The following is an 18,589-nucleotide window of genomic DNA, read 5'->3' as shown; positions in this document are numbered from 1 at the left end:
AACACGCCTGAGAATTCGGCAGAGTGTGTGCATTTGCTTAAAATCGTGTAACTTCGGTAAATGCACATGTGAATAGAGAAACAGTGCCATCAAGAAATTATACTATTTGTTTAACTTCATAATGGAGTTTATAGTCAGGAGTAACTTTAGAGGTCAGTTAGTTCGATATTCTCATTTTATATATAACCTATGTTACTATGGTGTTTTTATTATTGAAGTTAAACATAAACATGTTCAAATCTGTGCAAAACAGATTGTAAGAATATTGTAACCATTCAGTCATTACAATCACTTATTCATCAGCAAGGCATGTTCACTCACAGGGAATGAACTATCTATTCATCATGAATTGATAACCCTACTGAAACAAACTAAATAAAAAGGAATATATATATATATTTATGTATGTATATGTAGGTACACACACACACATGCAAACACACATATACGTAATAGCCCTAAATAATAACCAACAGCTTGTAATGTGCCTGAACATTTCAGAGCCTACCTCACATAAAAACAACATATTCATTGCTGGGGATAAGGGTTCAGTTTTTTGAATGATGCATTTATAATTTGTGGCTATAGATTTTGAAGCTAGTAGTTACCATTAGAAACATTAAGAGTCTGGGTTAGGTGTTTTGATCACATTTGACAATCTATGCTTACTGATATTCTAGAATGATCCACTTCTTATCTACTCACATTCACTTTCCAGCATGCATTTTTCTCTGAAATAAGAACAAAGGCATAACAAATGGTCGGGTTTTGTAGGTATACAGATGATAGGATGCTCATTTTGTCATTAAAATAATGAATTTTATAATATTTTAGCAATATCTTTTAATATATAATTTATAGTGAAATTGTTGATTATATTTAGCCTCCAACTAGTAAAAATAAATGGAAAAAACGTGATATGTGCTCAATGGAAAATATCTGGAAATATTGGAAAGCAGGAATATGAAAATAACAACTATAAGCTTACCACCCAGAGAAAGAATACAAAGCATAACATTTTAGTGATTTTTTCCACACTCCATATCCTTCCCTGCCCTCCTCTGACACGCATGCACACGCATATGTACATCTGTATATTTTTTGTATTCATTCTGGGCCCACCACTTGTACGTTCTGTGACCTTTTGCAAGTTACTTCACTTCTCTGTGCCTCAGTTTCTTCATCTTTAAAATATGAAGAGCAATAATAACAATGTTTGTTATAGGATTGTAAAGATTAAATGGGGTAATAAATATGAGTATCAGTCATAATATAAACTATTTCTATAACTATGATTATGTATTTTGAAAATATTTTAAAATTATCAAGCATTTTTCATTTTGATTTGAAAGCCATTGTAGCCATTGCTAGTACTTGTATTATTTTCAGTAAGTCATCATAATACCTTTTTTCCCTCCTTTTATGATAATGGTGGTAAGTGGAACATCTAAAAAATATGTTCCATGCAAAATGGATCTTCACACAGGCTTATTTTGTAATTTTAGTTTGATTTTTGAGAAATGAGTTGAGCACATCTGCCAAATCCTTTATAAGATGCTACATTCCTGTTTTTATTTTAGTGTATTTCCTTTATGAAAAGCTCTTTTCTTCTCCACCCCTCCCCCAGGCAGTGAGGCCTCCTTCTCTTTTCCTCCCTATCCTCATCATGTCGCTGTACATTAAATCTTTAAAATAGAAAATGGGAACAAAAGTGGAAGGGATCTGTCACTTTCTTTTTTAAAAATTCCTTCTCCTTTTGGTATACCTAGGTTAAGAAAAACAGCAACAACTACCTTTCACAGTCTGATAATATACCATGGGATAAAGGACACCTTTTCCCCACCAAATCTGAAATAACAGTCTTTTTTTTCAGGGTGGGAAGCAGAAAGCGGGTTTGGGGAGAGGGGTGGGGGAAATGGAGAAAAGCAAATGAAGAAGAATCAGTTTGCGAACATATGTTAATATTTAGATTCTTTTTTTTTTTAAGTGAACAGTTAACTAGTTAATGCTTTTTTTTTTTACAAACTGTCTTTGATACTGTGTTTTGTTTATTCCATCCCAGAAGAAGTTAGCGGTATACAGCAAGATGCAGGACTCTCTGGAAGTCACCCTTCCCAGCAAACAAGAGGAGGAGGAGGAGGAGGAGGAGGATGAGGAGGAGGAGGAGAAAGACCAGCCTGCCGAGATGGAGTACCTTAACTCTCGCTGTGTCCTTTTCACTTATTTCCAGGGAGACATTGGGTCAGTAGTGGATGAACACTTCTCAAGAGCTTTGGGCCAAGCCAGCACCCTTCATCCAGAATCTGCCATTTCAAAAAGCAAGATGGGGCTAACCCCCTTATGGCGAGGTAAGAATTCCAGAGCAGATGCTCTCCAGGCCACTGGCTGTGTTTCGCAACCGTCTGTACCAGGTTCCAGCTGGAGACCTGCCCCTGGAGGACGGATATCCACTCGCTTTTTAATTTTTAAGGACAGCAAGGAATTTCTTTCAGACAAACAGCTGGATCAGTTTTGTCACATGTGGAATGCAGGGTTGGAAAGGATGCAGTCACACCCCTTAAATTCCTCATGGAAAGTAGTGATGCAACCGGCCTGAGTTTATAGTGGCAGGACTGAGCTGCGAAGCACCATTCCTTAAGCCCCGATGGCCCAATTTGGATCTCTAAATAATGGGCGTGCCTGGATCAGCGTTTAAAAATTAGCCCTTGCTCATTCCACTAGGTGCTATGTGGTGACATAGCAGAGATCTGAGTCTGCCCCAGGAATACAGACTTTGAAAGCCTTCTGTGTTTGCTTGATGGCTTACTCTGTCCCACTCTGTTGTGATGTTAACTCTTTGCAGTGTACAACCCAGGTATCAGTGACTGTGTCTGCCTGGTTTCTGCGATTTTTTTTTTTTTTTTAACCTCAGTAAAGCAAAGCAGTAGATTGGGCTTCTTTTCCTTTATTTCCCTCTCCATAGAGGTCGCAGAAGTGTGTTCAAATCTGATTTCTGACTCACAGAAAATGATCAGGTGACAACTTAATTGGGATAATTACAACGTTAGAGAAAAAACAATCCATCATTCCAATGATCGTTTTAGAGAAATGCATTATGAACATTTCTTCTGAACTCACCTGGTTCCAAGAAGAATCTAGTGAAATGGTCCTCAAAGTGTGGTTTCCAGGACTGGGAACATGAGCATCGCAAGGGAACTTGATAGATATGCAAATTCTTGGGCTAAGCCCCGGACCCACTGAATCAGAAACTCAGAGGTAGAGTAACCTGTGTTTTAACCAGCCCTCCCAGGGATTCACGTGCAGGCTCAGGTTTGATAGTTGTAGATCTAGTGCTGTGAAAATCACAGATGGCCGCCTCCTAACTCAGACCTTTGACTCAGATAGAGGGCCCAGAAGGAGGCTCTGGGAGTGACTGTAGCAAGTGCCCCAGGCGATCCTGTGATGAGGAAAGGCTGGACACCTGTGTTAGGGGCAGGTGCGAGGTGATGAGTGGCTGCTTCCTTCTCAGCATCATTAGAAGTGTTTTTAAAAACTGTGGAGGGTGAAATTGGGAAAAGCTCAGTGACCTAGCTGGCTTTAATAAGTGTTTGATATGTCAATAATAAATCCTATCATGACAGCCAGTCCTGGGAGAGTGAGTGAAACTATCAGTCACTCAGTTGTGTCCAACTCTATGCAACCCCGTGGACTGTAGTCTGCCAGGCTCCTCTGTCCATGGAATTCTCCAGGCAAGAATACTGGATTGGGATGCCATTCCCCTCTCCAGGGGAAAATGCAATGCCTAATTCTTTTAGCATACTGACATATGCAGCCCAGTGACCACTGAACTTGGAATATAGGAGTGAAAGTTCCAAATTACAAATAGATGTAAGAGTGATTGTCTAAAGCATCATAACCAGAATAGTTTTAAGTGTTGTGTAAATGTAACAACTCTACAATTCAGTGTTTTCCCATAATCTGCATGACTTAATGGAGAGGACCTTTAGAAAGATGTCAAATTTTAGCATCAAAAGGGTGGATAATGGTAGTGTTTTAGTATTATTAGAATTTTCTTGGCATTATCTTGAATTTGGCCTGCAAATCTATCTACTGTTTCATTCATTGACATTGACTTCCGCAGCAGATATTTATTAAAGTCCTGCTATGTTCTAGGTAGTGGGAATATATCAGTGGACAGGAGAGTCTAAACTTGTACACTCATGAAGCTTTCTAAGAAGAGACAGTAAATATATCAATATATTGAGATGCAAGGTATTGTTTTACCTTATTTTATTTAGGGTGACAATAGATGGTCTAAGATTTTTATTTCAGTACACACCCAAAGGAAATAAGAGTGCTTCTCATCACACAAATATCTAGAGGAAGATTACTGAAGACAGATGAAACAGCCAGTGCAAAGGACCTGAGGAAGGATTGAACTTGAATGTTAAATGAGAAGCCAAAATGCTGGTGTAAGTGAAGTGAAAGAAAAAGGTGTAGGTAGAGACCAGAATTTTTAGAGCTTTGTAAGTTAGTTTATCAGAGTAGCACAGGCAAACGCAGCATGCTCTTCAATCTTCATCTCTCCCTCTTCAGCTAAGACTATATGTGTCCTATTTAGTTATCTCACATCATTTCCCCAATACTCAGGATAATGCATTTCTATATGAAAAATATGGAATATAAATTGAATGAGCAATTGATTAAATTAAATGAACCAAATCCATACCATGAACCCAGGATAAGAAAACAAAAAAAGCCCTTAATACAGAATTTATAGTAATAAGTTGTATGAAATCTTTGGGTACAGTTTTATTTATAAAATAAGGGACTTGAATTAAGGGATTGTTGAAATCTTTTCTCCATGAAGTTGTGATTTCAAATGTATTATTTACCATCCGATTGTAAATAAAACTTTGCCATAGTTGTGAATTGGTGTTTTTAGTTAAGTATACATAAGTTGATTAAGATTCATAGGAAATCCACAACATAAAATTAAGGATTTAGTAACTATGTTATAGAAAAGTGTAATAGGGATTCCCATGTCTAGTGAAGAGAGTTGTTTAAAATATATTAACTGCCAAAGCAACACCAGTTTGCATATTGCTGTCTTTGGTTGGATTATGTTTGCTTGGAATTCAAGATTGGGCCTTATTATTGCCTGGTGGCAATGTTATCCTCGATGCTCGAAGTATCTCTGAGAGTAACTTCAGCTATAATATGTATTTATTAATATGTATCTCCTAGTGTTGTTGTAAAGATTTTTTGATTATATATATGAATAATTTAGCATAGGGTTGATGCAATGCATTAACTAAAGGTCAGATGACTTTTCTCTCTTAAGTAAGTTTTCACTCATTTGGCACACAGAAAACAAAACTTGTATCTTTATTCAGAAACATTGTTTTCTGGAAGTTTGTATTCCTGACAAAAAGCAGTGTCTTGAACATACTAGATACTGAAGGCTATTGACAATTTTGATGGCCATGGCAGTAATATTTTATGAGGAGCTGTTGACCAGCTGTATTAAATTAAAGGGTCTAATTTATGGCATGAGGCTTTTTACAGTTCTGCACAAGTGCTGCAGTGCTTCAAAGGAATTTAAAATTGAATTATGTTTGATTGTAGAATATATTTCCACAGTGAATCTTCAGGCAAATGATAGAGTGTCAGCTAATGATGGAATCGTGGTCATACTTTGAGCTTGTATCTTGATGGACTTAGGAAAGTCCTCTTTAGGTGTTTTGTGGCTTTTCCTGTCAAAAAACTGACAGGAAATATTTCTTCTTTATTGGGCACAACAGCACATGAACCACCTCGTCTCCCACCATATCTTCTAATGGATTATATAGGGCTTCTCAGTTAAGAAAACCTAATGGATCTGATTGTCTCATCCCATCCAAGTAGAAACATCAGCTTCAAATATGTCTATTCACTGATTTCAGCGCTTAAGTTTTATTACAGAACGTGTGTATGTGTGTGTTTGTGTGTGTCGGAAAAGGCAGTAGTTAAGACATAGCCAAATAGATCACTGACTTAACACCTATGATGGATGGTAAACTTGATTTTTCTGTTTCTTTTTGTAGTTGCAAAACAAATATGTTCTGCATAATTGATCTACACAGTGTCTTCTTGGAGCAACATTCTCATGAGAAAGATCTCTCAAAATGAGCATTAAACTTAGCTAAAAGGAAGAAGGGGAAGGAGGGCCTGTCTCTTGGGTCAGGTGACCCAGGGAAGGAGAGAGTTGCGCGGCCTCTCCAGGAGGCCCTTGGAAGCGATCACTGTGGGGACGTTTAAAATAAACACTTTGGAGAAAATTGAGGCCTGGTTTATCTCAGATACCTGCCTTCAAGGATTATGGGCATCTGATAGCACCCCATGAAATTCTCATTTTACAGTCACAAGGACCATTTGGAGCACCTCTAGAACAAAAGTAGTGGAGGGCAATCTTTGTACGTAATGGTAATGCTCAATTACTGAGTGATAGGTAACACTGGAACACATATCATTTCACTTCTGACCCCCAAATTTATTTTTATAGAAAGTAGAACACGAGGAAGAGAATTGTAGACTGTAGGCTGTTTTTCACTAAGGTTAATTAAAAAGGTAAATATTATCTTTTAGCATGGGTGTTTTCAGTCAGTATTAATTCTAAGAATATGTCTTCTGGAAATTTTTAAGATCTTAAGAACCCATTTTTCATTGTAATAGAGTCTTCATGTTTGGTGGCTAAGACAATAAAGAATCTGCCTGCAATGCAAGAGACCTGGGTTCGATCCCTGGCTTGCATAGATCCCCTGGAGAAGGGAATGGCTCCTCACTCCAGTAATCTTGCTGGGAGATGGACAGAGGAGTCTGGCGGTCCCCAGTCCATGGGGTCACAAAGAGTCAGACATGACTGAGGGGCTAATACTTTTACTTTCATTTTTTTTCAAAATTAATAAAATATTTTTAAGAATTATATGTTTAATTTTCTCTTGCATAAAATGTTTACCTTTAGATCTTTTTCAGAGAAACTGAATGTTAATGTAAAATGTATCCCAGCTACTGTTAAATTGAAAAGAACCTCTTGATGTACCATGTTAAGCTCTTTTATGTCTCTAAGACATATTTCTGCTAAAAATCACACCAGTGAGATTACTGGGTATGCTTTGGGTGGGTTGTATTAGACAATTTTTTTCCCCTTTTTGTTGTTGTTTAGAAAGAGGGTATGTATATTTGTAAAATTTTTTAATCCCAAATGCAAACTGAACCAACAAATATCTAGACATTTTGTATGTGTTAGACTCAGTGTGAACATCATCCAAATATCGTGTCATTGAGCCCAAAGTCACCATAGGGTGTTAATATCACATAGTTCTGAATTGCTGGAAAGTAATATTGCATGGAAATACTGTGTGCAGTTTTTCATAAGCTTTTTCATCCAAAAAATGTGGCTGTGATTAAATACTTGTAAGCAAAGAGTCATGTAATGAAAAAAATTTACATATATATGAAATAAGCATACTGATTCCCAGGCATGAAACAAAGAATATCATCTGTTTCTTTGTATCAAGAATTTCTTTTTTAACAATCAAGATACCAGATAGTGATTTTGAAATGTAGACTTGCCCATAAACATATTTTCTGTTCAATATCTTTTCATTTATTTGTATAATGCAACATTGTTTTCTCAAAACACTGTGTTGATCTCTGCAAACTTTATGTTAATCTCAGGAGACACACTGACTGGGAAAATACTAAGTTACCTCTAATTTGATTTTTCCCTGGCACATTTTAAAGCTTTGTTCAGCCTTTATGGGGTGTGTTTTTTAGAACAGATTTCTACTTTCAATGATAACATGTTCACTAATCACAATATAATATGTAATAAATAGGATAATATTTTTGTGAGGAATTTTTTCATTATTCATATTTCCTCATGCATATCCAAAATGTGTAAACATCTGCAAAATAAAATTAGGTCCATGGACATGAAGGAAAAGAAACAAAAGGAAAGCATCCAGGAAAATGACATATACTCTCTGTACTTTTGACATTTTAATGGGAGATATTAATAAGGAAAACTCTATCTCTGGCACACACCTGTGGCTTGAGTTCAGCTGTTTTTATAATGGGATTCTGGTCCCACAAGAGATAAAACTTATGAGCAGAATGAAGGGTTTGGTACCAAAGATTGGATCTCTGAGAGCAAAGGAGCAGATCGGTGGTGGCAAAGCTGCACTATGTAATATAAGAAGCCTCTATAAACTCTTTTATGAGTTTTAAACTTTAAATGTTGACAGCTTTCACTGTGAGTATGATAGAAATATTCTACAAATGTCCATCATTTATAGGCTTCCTGGGTGGTGCTAGTAGTAAAGAACCTGCCTGCCAATGCAAGAGACACAAGAGACATGGGTTCAATCCCTGGGTCAGGAAGATCCCCTGGAGGAGGGCATGGCAACCTACTCTGGATATTCTTGCCTGGAGAATTTCATGGATAGAGAAGCCTGGCAGGCTACAGTCCATGGGGTTGCAAACAGTCGGAAATGACTGATGCGACTTAGCACTGCCATCATCTAAGGCAAATTGAATTTTCTTCCTACACCTTACACAATTTTCCTTCTTGTCATTAGCAGCCAGGCTTCATATGTCAGAGGAGGACAATGCTTAAATAGATCACATTTGCCCAATGCCAGTAGGCTTGACTTTAAGTGCTATTTTCTAACAGATTGTCATTGTGACAAAACTAAGTCATTCAAGTAAAACTTTGCTAGGTCTGCTGGAAGGTTTGAAGACTAGTTTGCTTTTCATCCTTTGCCTCTACAAGGTCATCATCAAGGTTTTCTTAAGGGTTTGAGATCCAGGGAGATGCTGGGCAGAGGCTAGGGGGAGACTTGAATTGAGACACTGAAAATCTGTCTGTCTGTGGATGGGGCGGATGATAGCTCTGCCATGAGGCTGATGGGGAGAAAGAGGAAGAGCTTACAGTGTAGTGACTTAGCCTTTAGTGACACTAAAGAAAGAAAATATTTGAAACAACCCAGTGATATCCTAATTATGTTCATCAAAGTACATATATGGAGGTTGAGTCAAGTTACTTAAAATTTCCCTGAGGTAAAAAAACAAACAAACAAACAAAAAACTATGTCCTGGAAGTTTATGAAGTAAGAACATGGACATGTCAGATTTCTGAATACTTTTATTTCACAATACTTCTTGGGATATCCTTCATTCCATGGAGATATCTAGCAAGGTTCTTTTATGTGGAACCCAGTATAAAAAATACTGTTGTACTGTACATGCATAACTAATGTACTAACAACTTTATCTTTATAGATAGAAATAATCCATAGGACATTTCCCAGAATGGTTAGAAGCATGGGGCCAGAGGATATTTGGAATTAAATGAGCTCAAATGCCTATTTGATTGGAAGACACTAAACTGCAGACAAGCCAATAGATCACTTGGGGTCCTACAATAAGAGAGGATGATTGCTGGACGCCAGCTCTCAACCTGGGCTCTCCAGACTCCCAGGCCAGGGTTTGCTCAGTTACCTATGCCGGAGGCAACAGGCCATGGCTGGAATAGCTGTCTCTCTAAACACAGATCTGACCATAACCCTTCCTAGGAACTATACTACATAAAAATTAATTTAAAAAGTAAAAATAAAACTCTTTTTAAGCTCACTGGACCCCTCAGGATAGTACCCACATTTAGTGCATGGCTTGTAAGGCTATGAAAAGCCAACCTAGACAGCATATTAAAAAGCAGAGACAATACTTTGCCAACAAAGGTCCGTCTAGTCAAAGCTATGATATTTCCAGTGGTCATGTATGGATGTGAGAGTTGGACTATAAAGAAAGCTGAGCGCTGAAGAATTGATGCTTTTGAACTGTGGTGTTGGAGAAGACTCTTGAGAGTCCCTTGGACTGCAAGGAGATCCAACCAGTCCATCCCTAAAGGAGAGCAGTCCTGAATATTCATTGAAAGGACTGATGCTGAAGCTGAAGCTCCAATACTTTGGCCATCTGATGCGAAGAACTGACTGACTGGAAAAGACCCTGATGCTGGAAAGATTGAAGGCAAAAGATGAAGAGGACAGAGGATGAGATGGCTGGATGGCATCACCAACTCAATGGACATGAGTTTGAGTAAATTCCGGGAGTTGGTGATGGACAGGGAGGCCTGGCATGCTGGAGTCCATGGGGTCACAAAGAGTCAGACATGACTGAGCGACTGAACTGAACTGGACTGTAAGGCCATACCTATGTGGGTCCTTCTTGGACCATAGTATGTTTGCCACCATCTGCCCACTGAGTCCTTTTTTGATACCTCAAATGCTGCTTTGTGCAAGTACGTGTACTTTTGGCCTTTCTCCACATACTTTTTCATTAGCCTAAAATACTCTTCCCTAACTCTTCATATGGCTAGCCCTCCTGACCCTTTTGATTTTGCTATTACTTTCTAAGCCAGCTTCAATGCCCTGTCTGTGTATTTCCCCTCTTGAGAGCACAATCTAAGTTACATTGCTCATGTCTGTTTACTTCTCTGTTCCCTGCCAGATGTGACTGAAGAGGACATCTGTCCAATCATCTCTAGTCGCCCCATGTTTCACACATAGTAGGTCATCTATAAATATGTCATGAACACTGAGTGGAGAAATTGAAGCAAAGCTGGGAATTGTTCTCGCTCTTGCTTATTTATCTCCAAGTGCTATTCTTTGATATCATTACCCCCTTCTCAATATCTCCTCCAATCCATAACCCGCCTGAATCTCCTCCACTCATGATTTCCACAGAATTTCCACCAAATTCTGGGTGTTCAGGTTATAGTTACAAGTGTGCTGGCTTGTGGCACAGTTGCAATGAGTGACAGCCATTCCTTGCCTCAACTTCCACATCTCTAAAAGGCAGATAATAGTAACTACCTCATAAGTTTGGAGTGTGTATCCAATGAGATCAATTCATGAAAAGTTCCTGGCCTTGTATCTGGTACTGGGTCACTGACATTAAATGTGAGCTATTATTATTTTCAGTCCAGAAACTCCCAGACCTCTACAGAAAAACTAAGCTGGGAATACATCCTTCTTGATGTAAAGTGAGTGTTGGCAAGCATCCTTAAGTATGATCTTACTTCCGTTTGTTAGTTTTGGCATTAAAATGGTTCATTTGAGTGAAAATTGTATTTACCTTTAAAACAAGTTGGTAAACATCATTTGCAATCTACCTGAATCATGTCTATGGCATAAGCTTTTTCTTTTTTCAACCTGTGACGTATGTACCCGTGACCTCTGCTCAGACCTAACGGCATTAGGACACACAGGAGAAAGCTAAGTTTTCCAGTCCTAGACTTGTCCACCTCAGCCTAGATAGTGACCTCCTAAACTAAGCCAGCAACGCTAGGGACTCGTTCATCATCTGGGCCACCGTGCATTGGCTTGGCGTGAAACCTCAGTATCTGTTATCATTCACCTCTGTGTGGGGGAGAAAAAGAGTGCATACTCATTAGCTTGCTTGAAAATACTGGACAAGTAGAGGCAAGTCCATCCCAGAACTGAATCTTATGTAAATAATGTTATTTTTCTGTCTTCTCAGACAGCTCAGCTCTGTCAAGCCAGCGGACTAGTTTCCCGACTTCCTTTTGGACCAGCTCTTACCAGCCCCCACCCGCACCCTGTTTGGGGGGCGTTCATCCTGACTTCCAGGTCACGGCACCCCCGGGCAGCTTCGCGGCCGCCGACCCCAGCCCCTGGCCGGGCCACGGGCTGCACCAGACTGGCTCCGCCCCCGCACCGCCCGCGTCGGAGTCCTGGGCCTACCCGCTGGCTTCTCAGGTGAGCCCGTCCTACGGCCACGTGCACGACGTGTACCTGCGGCCCCACCCCCCGCACGTGCACCGCCGCCATCACCACCACCATCACCATCACCACCTCCCTCCGGCGGGCTCCGCGCTGGAGCCGCCTTACGGGCCCCTGCTGATGCCCTCCGTGCGCGCCGCCCGGATCGCCGCGCCCCCGTGTGACGTCACGAAGGCGGATCCCGCGACAGTCACCTCCGCTACCTCAGCGTGGGCCGGAGCCTTCCACGGAGCCCTGGACGTGGTGCCGAGTGTGGGCTTTGACGCAGGTGAGCCCGGCGGTTTCCTCCTTTCCATAAACAAGGAAAATGCCTGAAACGAATCGTTGAAAATGGAGGATGTTTTAAATATTTTGAAAAAAAAATTTTTTTTTTCTCTTACATGGAAAGTTAAACTTTGTCCATGTGGTTTTCAATTCACCGTCTTGCAACAATTCCTGTATTCCTGCAGAAACGGGTGTGACTGCCCGAGAGAGGTCTCAGAGCTTTTCTCCCATTTCTTAAGCTAGTAATCTGTTTATTTGAATTGGAATCTCTGGTACCTCATGTTCACAAAGATTTAAGCACCTTGGTTAAATCTCCCATGCCTCTGTACTCTCTAAGGGGGATGTGTAATGCCTGACCATTCAGAAATAGTATGTTTCAATAATTTTCCCTTCCCCCTTTTTGTCAGACCTTATTTGTGATGTATAAACCAAACTGCTTTCTGAAATGCAATTCATGGAATATAATCATGGTCTTTGAAAAGAATTAGGAAATGAATTTTAAAGGAATGGATTTCTCTTCTCTTCCTACCCCTTTCCTTCCTCTTCATTTGTCTTTTGTTATTTCCCTCCTTCCTTCCTTCCTTTCCTTCCTTCCACCTCCTCTTTCCTTTCTCTCTCTCTCTTATTTTAAAGCATCAAACTTAAGAGGCTGCTCCAAAGTTTATATTCAATAGATTTGGGGAAAAAAATAATGGTAAGGGAAATATTTCTTCAAAGGACATTCAGCTTCTCTCTGGAATTCACTAGTTCTGAAAGCCATGGTGTTAAGTGCTTGAGCTTGGATTTTTGACCAGACTACACATATTAATAGTGTTATTAGTTCCAAGTTCACAAAAGTCACAAATATCAGAGGCTAAAAAAACAAATCAAGTCAGTGATTATATCCCCAGAAACTACATTCTAAAGTCAGCCACCACCACTTCCAATCCCAGGTTCTTTTCTGAGAATCCCTTGTGAAACATTAGGACTTTCTTTCCAGAGTTGTAAGGAAACACACTTTTATTTTTTATAAATTTTAATTATTTTCCTTATTTTCCCCTTGCAATGAGAGAACTCACTTCTTTCATTGTGTTCCTTAGTTTCCCTCTTAGTGTAGCTGTTCAGTCACTGAGTCACGTCTGACTCTTTGTGACCCTGTGGACTGCAGCATGCCAAGTTCCTCTGTCCTGCACCACACCACCTCCCTGAGTTTGCTCAAATTCTTGTCCATTGAGTCAGTTATGCTAACCATCTCATCCTCTGCCACCCCCTACTCCTTTTGCCTTCAGTCTTCCCATCATTAGGGTCTTTTCCAGTGAGTCTGCTCTTCCCACCTAAGTGGCCAAAGTATTGGAGCTTCTGCTTCAGCATCAGCCTTTCCTTATTCTTTGTGTGTTGTTCAGTCGCTCAGTCACGTCCAGCTCTTTGTGACCCCATGAACTGCAGCACGCCACGCTTTCCTGTCCTATACTATCTCCCAGAGTTTGCTCAAACTCATATCCATTGAGTCAGTGATGCTATCTAACCATCTCAACCTCTGCTGCCTCCTCCTCTTGTGCTCCATCTTTCAGATCATCAGAGTCTTTTCCAGTGGGTCGACTCTTTGCATCAGGTCGCAAAAGTATTGGAACTTCACCTTCAGCCTCTGTCCTTCCAATGAATATTCAGGGTTGATTTCCTTTAGGATTGACTGGTTTGAACTCCTTGCTGTCCAAGGGACTCCCAAGTCGTCTCCAGCACAACAATTTGAAAGGGTCAATTCTTTGGCACTTGGTCTTCGTATGGTCTGGGCTTCCCAGGTAGTGCCAATCATAAAGAACCTGCCTGCCAATGCTGGAGACATAAAAGACAGATTTGATCCCGGGATTGGGAAGATACCCTGGAGGAGGAAATGGCAATCTACTCCAGTATTCTTGCCTGGAGGATTCCATGGACGGAGGAGCCTGGCAGGCTATAGTCCATAGGGTCACAAAGAGTCGAACAAGGCTGAAGCGATTTAACACAGCACACACTTCTTTATGGTTCAACGCTCACATCTCACCTATACATGACTACTGGAAAAACCGTAACTTTGGTATATGGACCTTTGTTGGCAAAGTGATGTCTCTGCCTAGAGTTTTAATATGTTGTCTAGATTTGTCATAGCTTTTCTTACAAGGAGCACGTGTTTTTGAATTTCATCACTGCAGTAACTCTCCACAGTGATTTTGGAGCCCAAGAAAAATAATCTGTCTTTATTTCCATAGATGTTTCCCCATCTATTTGCCATGAAGTGATGGGACGAGATGCCAAGATCATAGTTTTTCAAATGTTGAATTTTAAGCCAGTTTTTTCACTCTCCTCTTTTACATTCATCAAGAGACTATTTAGCTCCTCTTTGCTTTCTGCCTTTAGAGTGGGATCATTTGCACATCTGAGGTTGTTGACTTTCTCTCAGCAATCTTGAATCCAGCTTGTGATTTATCCAGTCAGGCATTTCACACAATATACCCTGCATAATATACTCTGCATATAATGTACAGCCTTGATGCACTTCTTTCCCAGTTTTGAACCAATTCATTGTTCCATGTCTGCTTCTATTACTTCTTGTCCTGCGTACAGATTTCTCAGGAGGCAGGAAAGGCGATCTGGTATTCCTGTCTCTTTAAGTATATTCTTAGTGTACAGGATTTGAAATCTGAATGCCAATCACCGCAGAGAACTGCACAGAGTAACAAATGCTCAGCATCCATTTATGTTCATCCTAACCTAAGCAGAACATCCTTAGCTTGATTAACTGGTTCTCCGCTAAACTTTTCAATGTTGGTCATTGCCTAATGTTGCCAATTTCTGCTTCCTGTTTAGTCTTTGGGTTCAAGCTGCTTTTCTAAACTATCAGGCAAGAACTTGGTACTTCCCCTCTGTAAGTAGAGAATGTGATGGAACTGACCACCACAGGTTTGCCTCCATCCTTTGCCACATACTAGTAGTATGAACTCTTGAGTTGTTTGATGCCTTGGGTCAGATCAAATGAGGGCCCCAGTGAGTAGGCTGCCATTATGGGCAGCCAGTCTCTGGAGGCTCTGAATTTCCCAGTACCTGTGTGGCCAGGGTTAATAATACTTCTAGAAGCAAAGGGAACATTCTCTTCTTTCTTAGTTTGGGCTGCTTCAGCAGAATACTATATACTGGGTATGGTAAACAACAAATATTTAGTTCTCACAGTTAGTTCTCTGGGAAATCCAAGACCAAGGTGCCAACACATTCAGTGTCTGGTGAGGCCCGCTTCCTGAGTCACAGACACTTTCTTTTCAGTTGTGTCCTCATTTGAGGTGGAAGGGACAAAACGAGTTCTCTGCACTCTTATTTATAAGGGCATTAATCCTATTCGTGAAGACTCCACCCTCATGACTTAATTTCCTTCTGAAGGCCTCACCTCTAAATACCATTACATTGAGGGTTAAGATCTAATATGTGAACTTTGCAGGGATATAAGCATTCTGGAAGTGGATGTGATTGCCTTTGCTCTCTGTGTCTGTCACTGATTACCTACTTTTGTACTTGTTAATTTTGATGTGAGCCTGATTCACTGACTCATTGTTCAGAATTTTGGCTTGAAATAATCTCTTTGAAATGAAGTCATCCTCCTACCTTCAGGAAGTAGGAGATTTTCATTCTCCATGAAGAATCTAGAGAGAACCCATGTGGATATATTATATAATAGTTCTTAATGCTGAGCTATGAATTAATATGTATTGAGTACCCACTATATAAGATATTGCCAGACATATTGTATGTTAATATTTATATTACAAATACATATACTATATTAAGTTATATATTATAATAAATATAAATATATAAATAACACATGTATTATTATATATTATATAATAATATATATTAAAAAATATTTATATATGTGTGTATATATATATCATTGCTTTTAATTCTTAAATTAAATCTGAGATGGATCTTCTCCAGTTCAGTTACTAATAAGGATATGGCTTGGTTTTCCTATTTGAAAACATCTTCCTAAATCTCAAATGCCCAAGTATATTTGACCCAAAATCTGCCCCAAACTAAGGCATTGCTAGGGTAGCATCTGCCTTTATTTATAGGTGAATGAAACTATTGATTAAAACTGTTATATTAGACTGTAAATGATTAATATTAAGGAATGAAGATTTACCTACAGGACATATGTAGTGCTCCTCTTTGTCATTGTGGGTTTAGGATGATGATCATGATTCATTCCTGTCCATAAGTTTAACCCAGTTGAACAAACAAAGACAAGGGAATCAAGAAGATAAAGGTAAAATCATAGTGTGATTATCACCTGTGTGTGTTTAGTCACACAGTCGTGTCCGACTCTTTGTAACCCCATGGATTGTAGCTCACCTGGCTCCTCTGTCCATGAGATTTTCCAGGCAAGAATATTTCCGTTGGTTGCCATTTCCTCCTTCAGAGGTTCTCCTGACCCGGGGATCAAACCCACTGAGCCATTGCATCAGTACAAGCTTAGGCCAAATTAGAGATCTTAAATTAGGCTTAGTACCACAATTGAGCTTCCTAGAATCTTCATCTAAATTTGGATTCTGGTAGATCCAATCCTACTGAAATATTCTCTTCAGAGAAGATTCCCATAGACATCATCCTTTCTGCAGCCATGAAATTAAAAGACGCTTAATCCCTGGAAGGAAAGTTATGACCAACGTAGACAGCATATTAAAAAGCGGAGACATTATTTTGCCAACAAAGGTCCCGTCTAGTCAAGGCTATGGTTTTTCCAGTGGTCATGTATGGATGTGAGAGTTGGACTGTGAAGAAAGCTGAACGCTGAAGAATTGATGCTTTTGAACTGTGGTGCTGGAGAAGACTCTTGAGAGTCCCTTGGACTGCAAGGAGATCCAACCAGTCCATCCTAAAGGAGATCAGTCCTGGGTGTTCACTGGAACGACTGATGCTAAAGCTGAAACTCCAGTACTTTGGCCACCTCATGTGAAGAGTTGATTCATTTGAAAAGACCCTGATGCTGAGAGGAATTGGGGGCCAGAGGAGAAGGGGACGACAGAGGATGAGATAGCTGGATGGCATCACCAACTCCATGGACATGAGTTTGAGTAAACTCCAGGAGTTGGTGATGGACAGGGAGGCCTGGCGTGCTGCGATTCATGGGGTGGCAAAGAGTTGGACACGACTGAGTGACTAAACTGAACTGAACTGAGGAGTGTTGTTAAGTCAGTTTCCCCAAGAAACAGACTGTAAGACACAATTTTGCTTGTAGAAAATTTGTGTAGTAGTGTTCTCAGGACAACATTTTTGTACAATAAGAGAAGAATTAACTAGGAGAAATATCACAATGAATAAGTTCAGCTGAAACTTAGTGGATGATACAGGGAGTTCTGGAGCTGGGATGGCCTTTTAAAATGATCCTGCCTTAAGTCAAGGTGGATGGGTTTTTATGTTCTCACTTTGATCAGTTACTGTGTGTATTTGCCCTTGGAAAAATAGTCATTACATTAGGCAAGGTGGCCTTGTTCAGCTGAAGGCGATTCCCAGAGAGAGACAACTGAAGGCTGTATGCTGCGAACATCAGGAAAATGAGTATCTCAACACAGAATACAGAGGGGTCTGACAGCCCCCAGTGTCCACAAAGAGGACAACAGAAGAGCAGTAGCTACTCTTCCACTTCTCTAACTACTTGTTAAAGAACAGAAGTTTCTATGTCATAAGCCCAGGCTGGAAAGGTAAGATGGTTGAAAAGAATGAGAGTCCCTGTATATAATCTGTGCAATGTTGACCTAACCGCGTCACCCAGAACAGCTCAGAACTCAACATCTACGTTGGGTGGCTATTGGGCCGCTGTGAAAAGAGCCTGCCTTCAGGTGATACAGGCATGAAACTCTCCAAAGTCTAGGTTCTTAGGCCGCCAAAGTGTAGGTCATTTTCACATTAGGAGGCAAATAAACGAATCCAACCATTTTGAAAGGTATTTGGTAAAGGATACACTTATTTCCTCAGGAGGGAAGAGGTTTAATAATTATAGGTGCATTTTTATTTTGCAGTCATTTAATGAAGTTAAGAAGTCTAGGAGGTTGAATATTGGTGGGCTATTATCCATAGGGTCACAAAGAGTCAAACATGACTGAAGTGACTTAGCATGCACGTATGCCCCACATCTTGTGTATTCATTTATCAGTAGTTTTTTTTGTTTGTTTTCTAATTTTTGGCTAATAAGGATGATGCTGTAATGGATACTCATGTATAAGTTTGTGGGTGAACATATATTTTTAATTTTCTTGGGTATGTACATACATAGTAGAACTATGGGGTTGAGAGAACCTCACTTTATTTTGATACCTGTTTCTTAAAGATATAAAGAGAATTTACTTTAACTGCAATTAATTTTTAATTAAAATTAATTTTTAAAAGATTTATTACAGAATATTGTAATATAGTAATAAAATAGAGTTTTGCAGTTTGGTAGACAAAATTCTTCTCTAAGAAGAAGGAGAGATAGTCCATCTTTTCTGAAGGGC

At 39.7% G+C, this 18,589-nt stretch overlaps 1 protein-coding gene across 3 annotated transcripts in view; it reads left to right on the top strand.

The window, feature by feature from the left end:
- Positions 1 to 18,589, top strand: part of VGLL3 (vestigial like family member 3) — a 54,034-nt gene that overhangs the window by 10,014 nt on the left and 25,431 nt on the right. For 2 of the 3 annotated variants that reach the window (XM_061134172.1, XM_061134173.1), the window contains exons 2-3: positions 2,063 to 2,348; positions 11,563 to 12,093. In XM_061134172.1, the coding sequence (XP_060990155.1) occupies positions 2,063 to 2,348; positions 11,563 to 12,093 (817 nt within the window). The remainder of the gene's footprint in view (positions 1 to 2,062; positions 2,349 to 11,562; positions 12,094 to 18,589) is intronic. The other variant, XM_061134174.1, reaches the window with a different exon arrangement.

This window comes from Dama dama, chromosome 31, assembly GCF_033118175.1.
Source record: "Dama dama isolate Ldn47 chromosome 31, ASM3311817v1, whole genome shotgun sequence".
NCBI lineage: Eukaryota > Metazoa > Chordata > Mammalia > Artiodactyla > Cervidae > Dama > Dama dama.
Note: the sequence above shows the minus strand (reverse complement) of the source record. Positions and strands in the feature narration are given on the sequence as shown.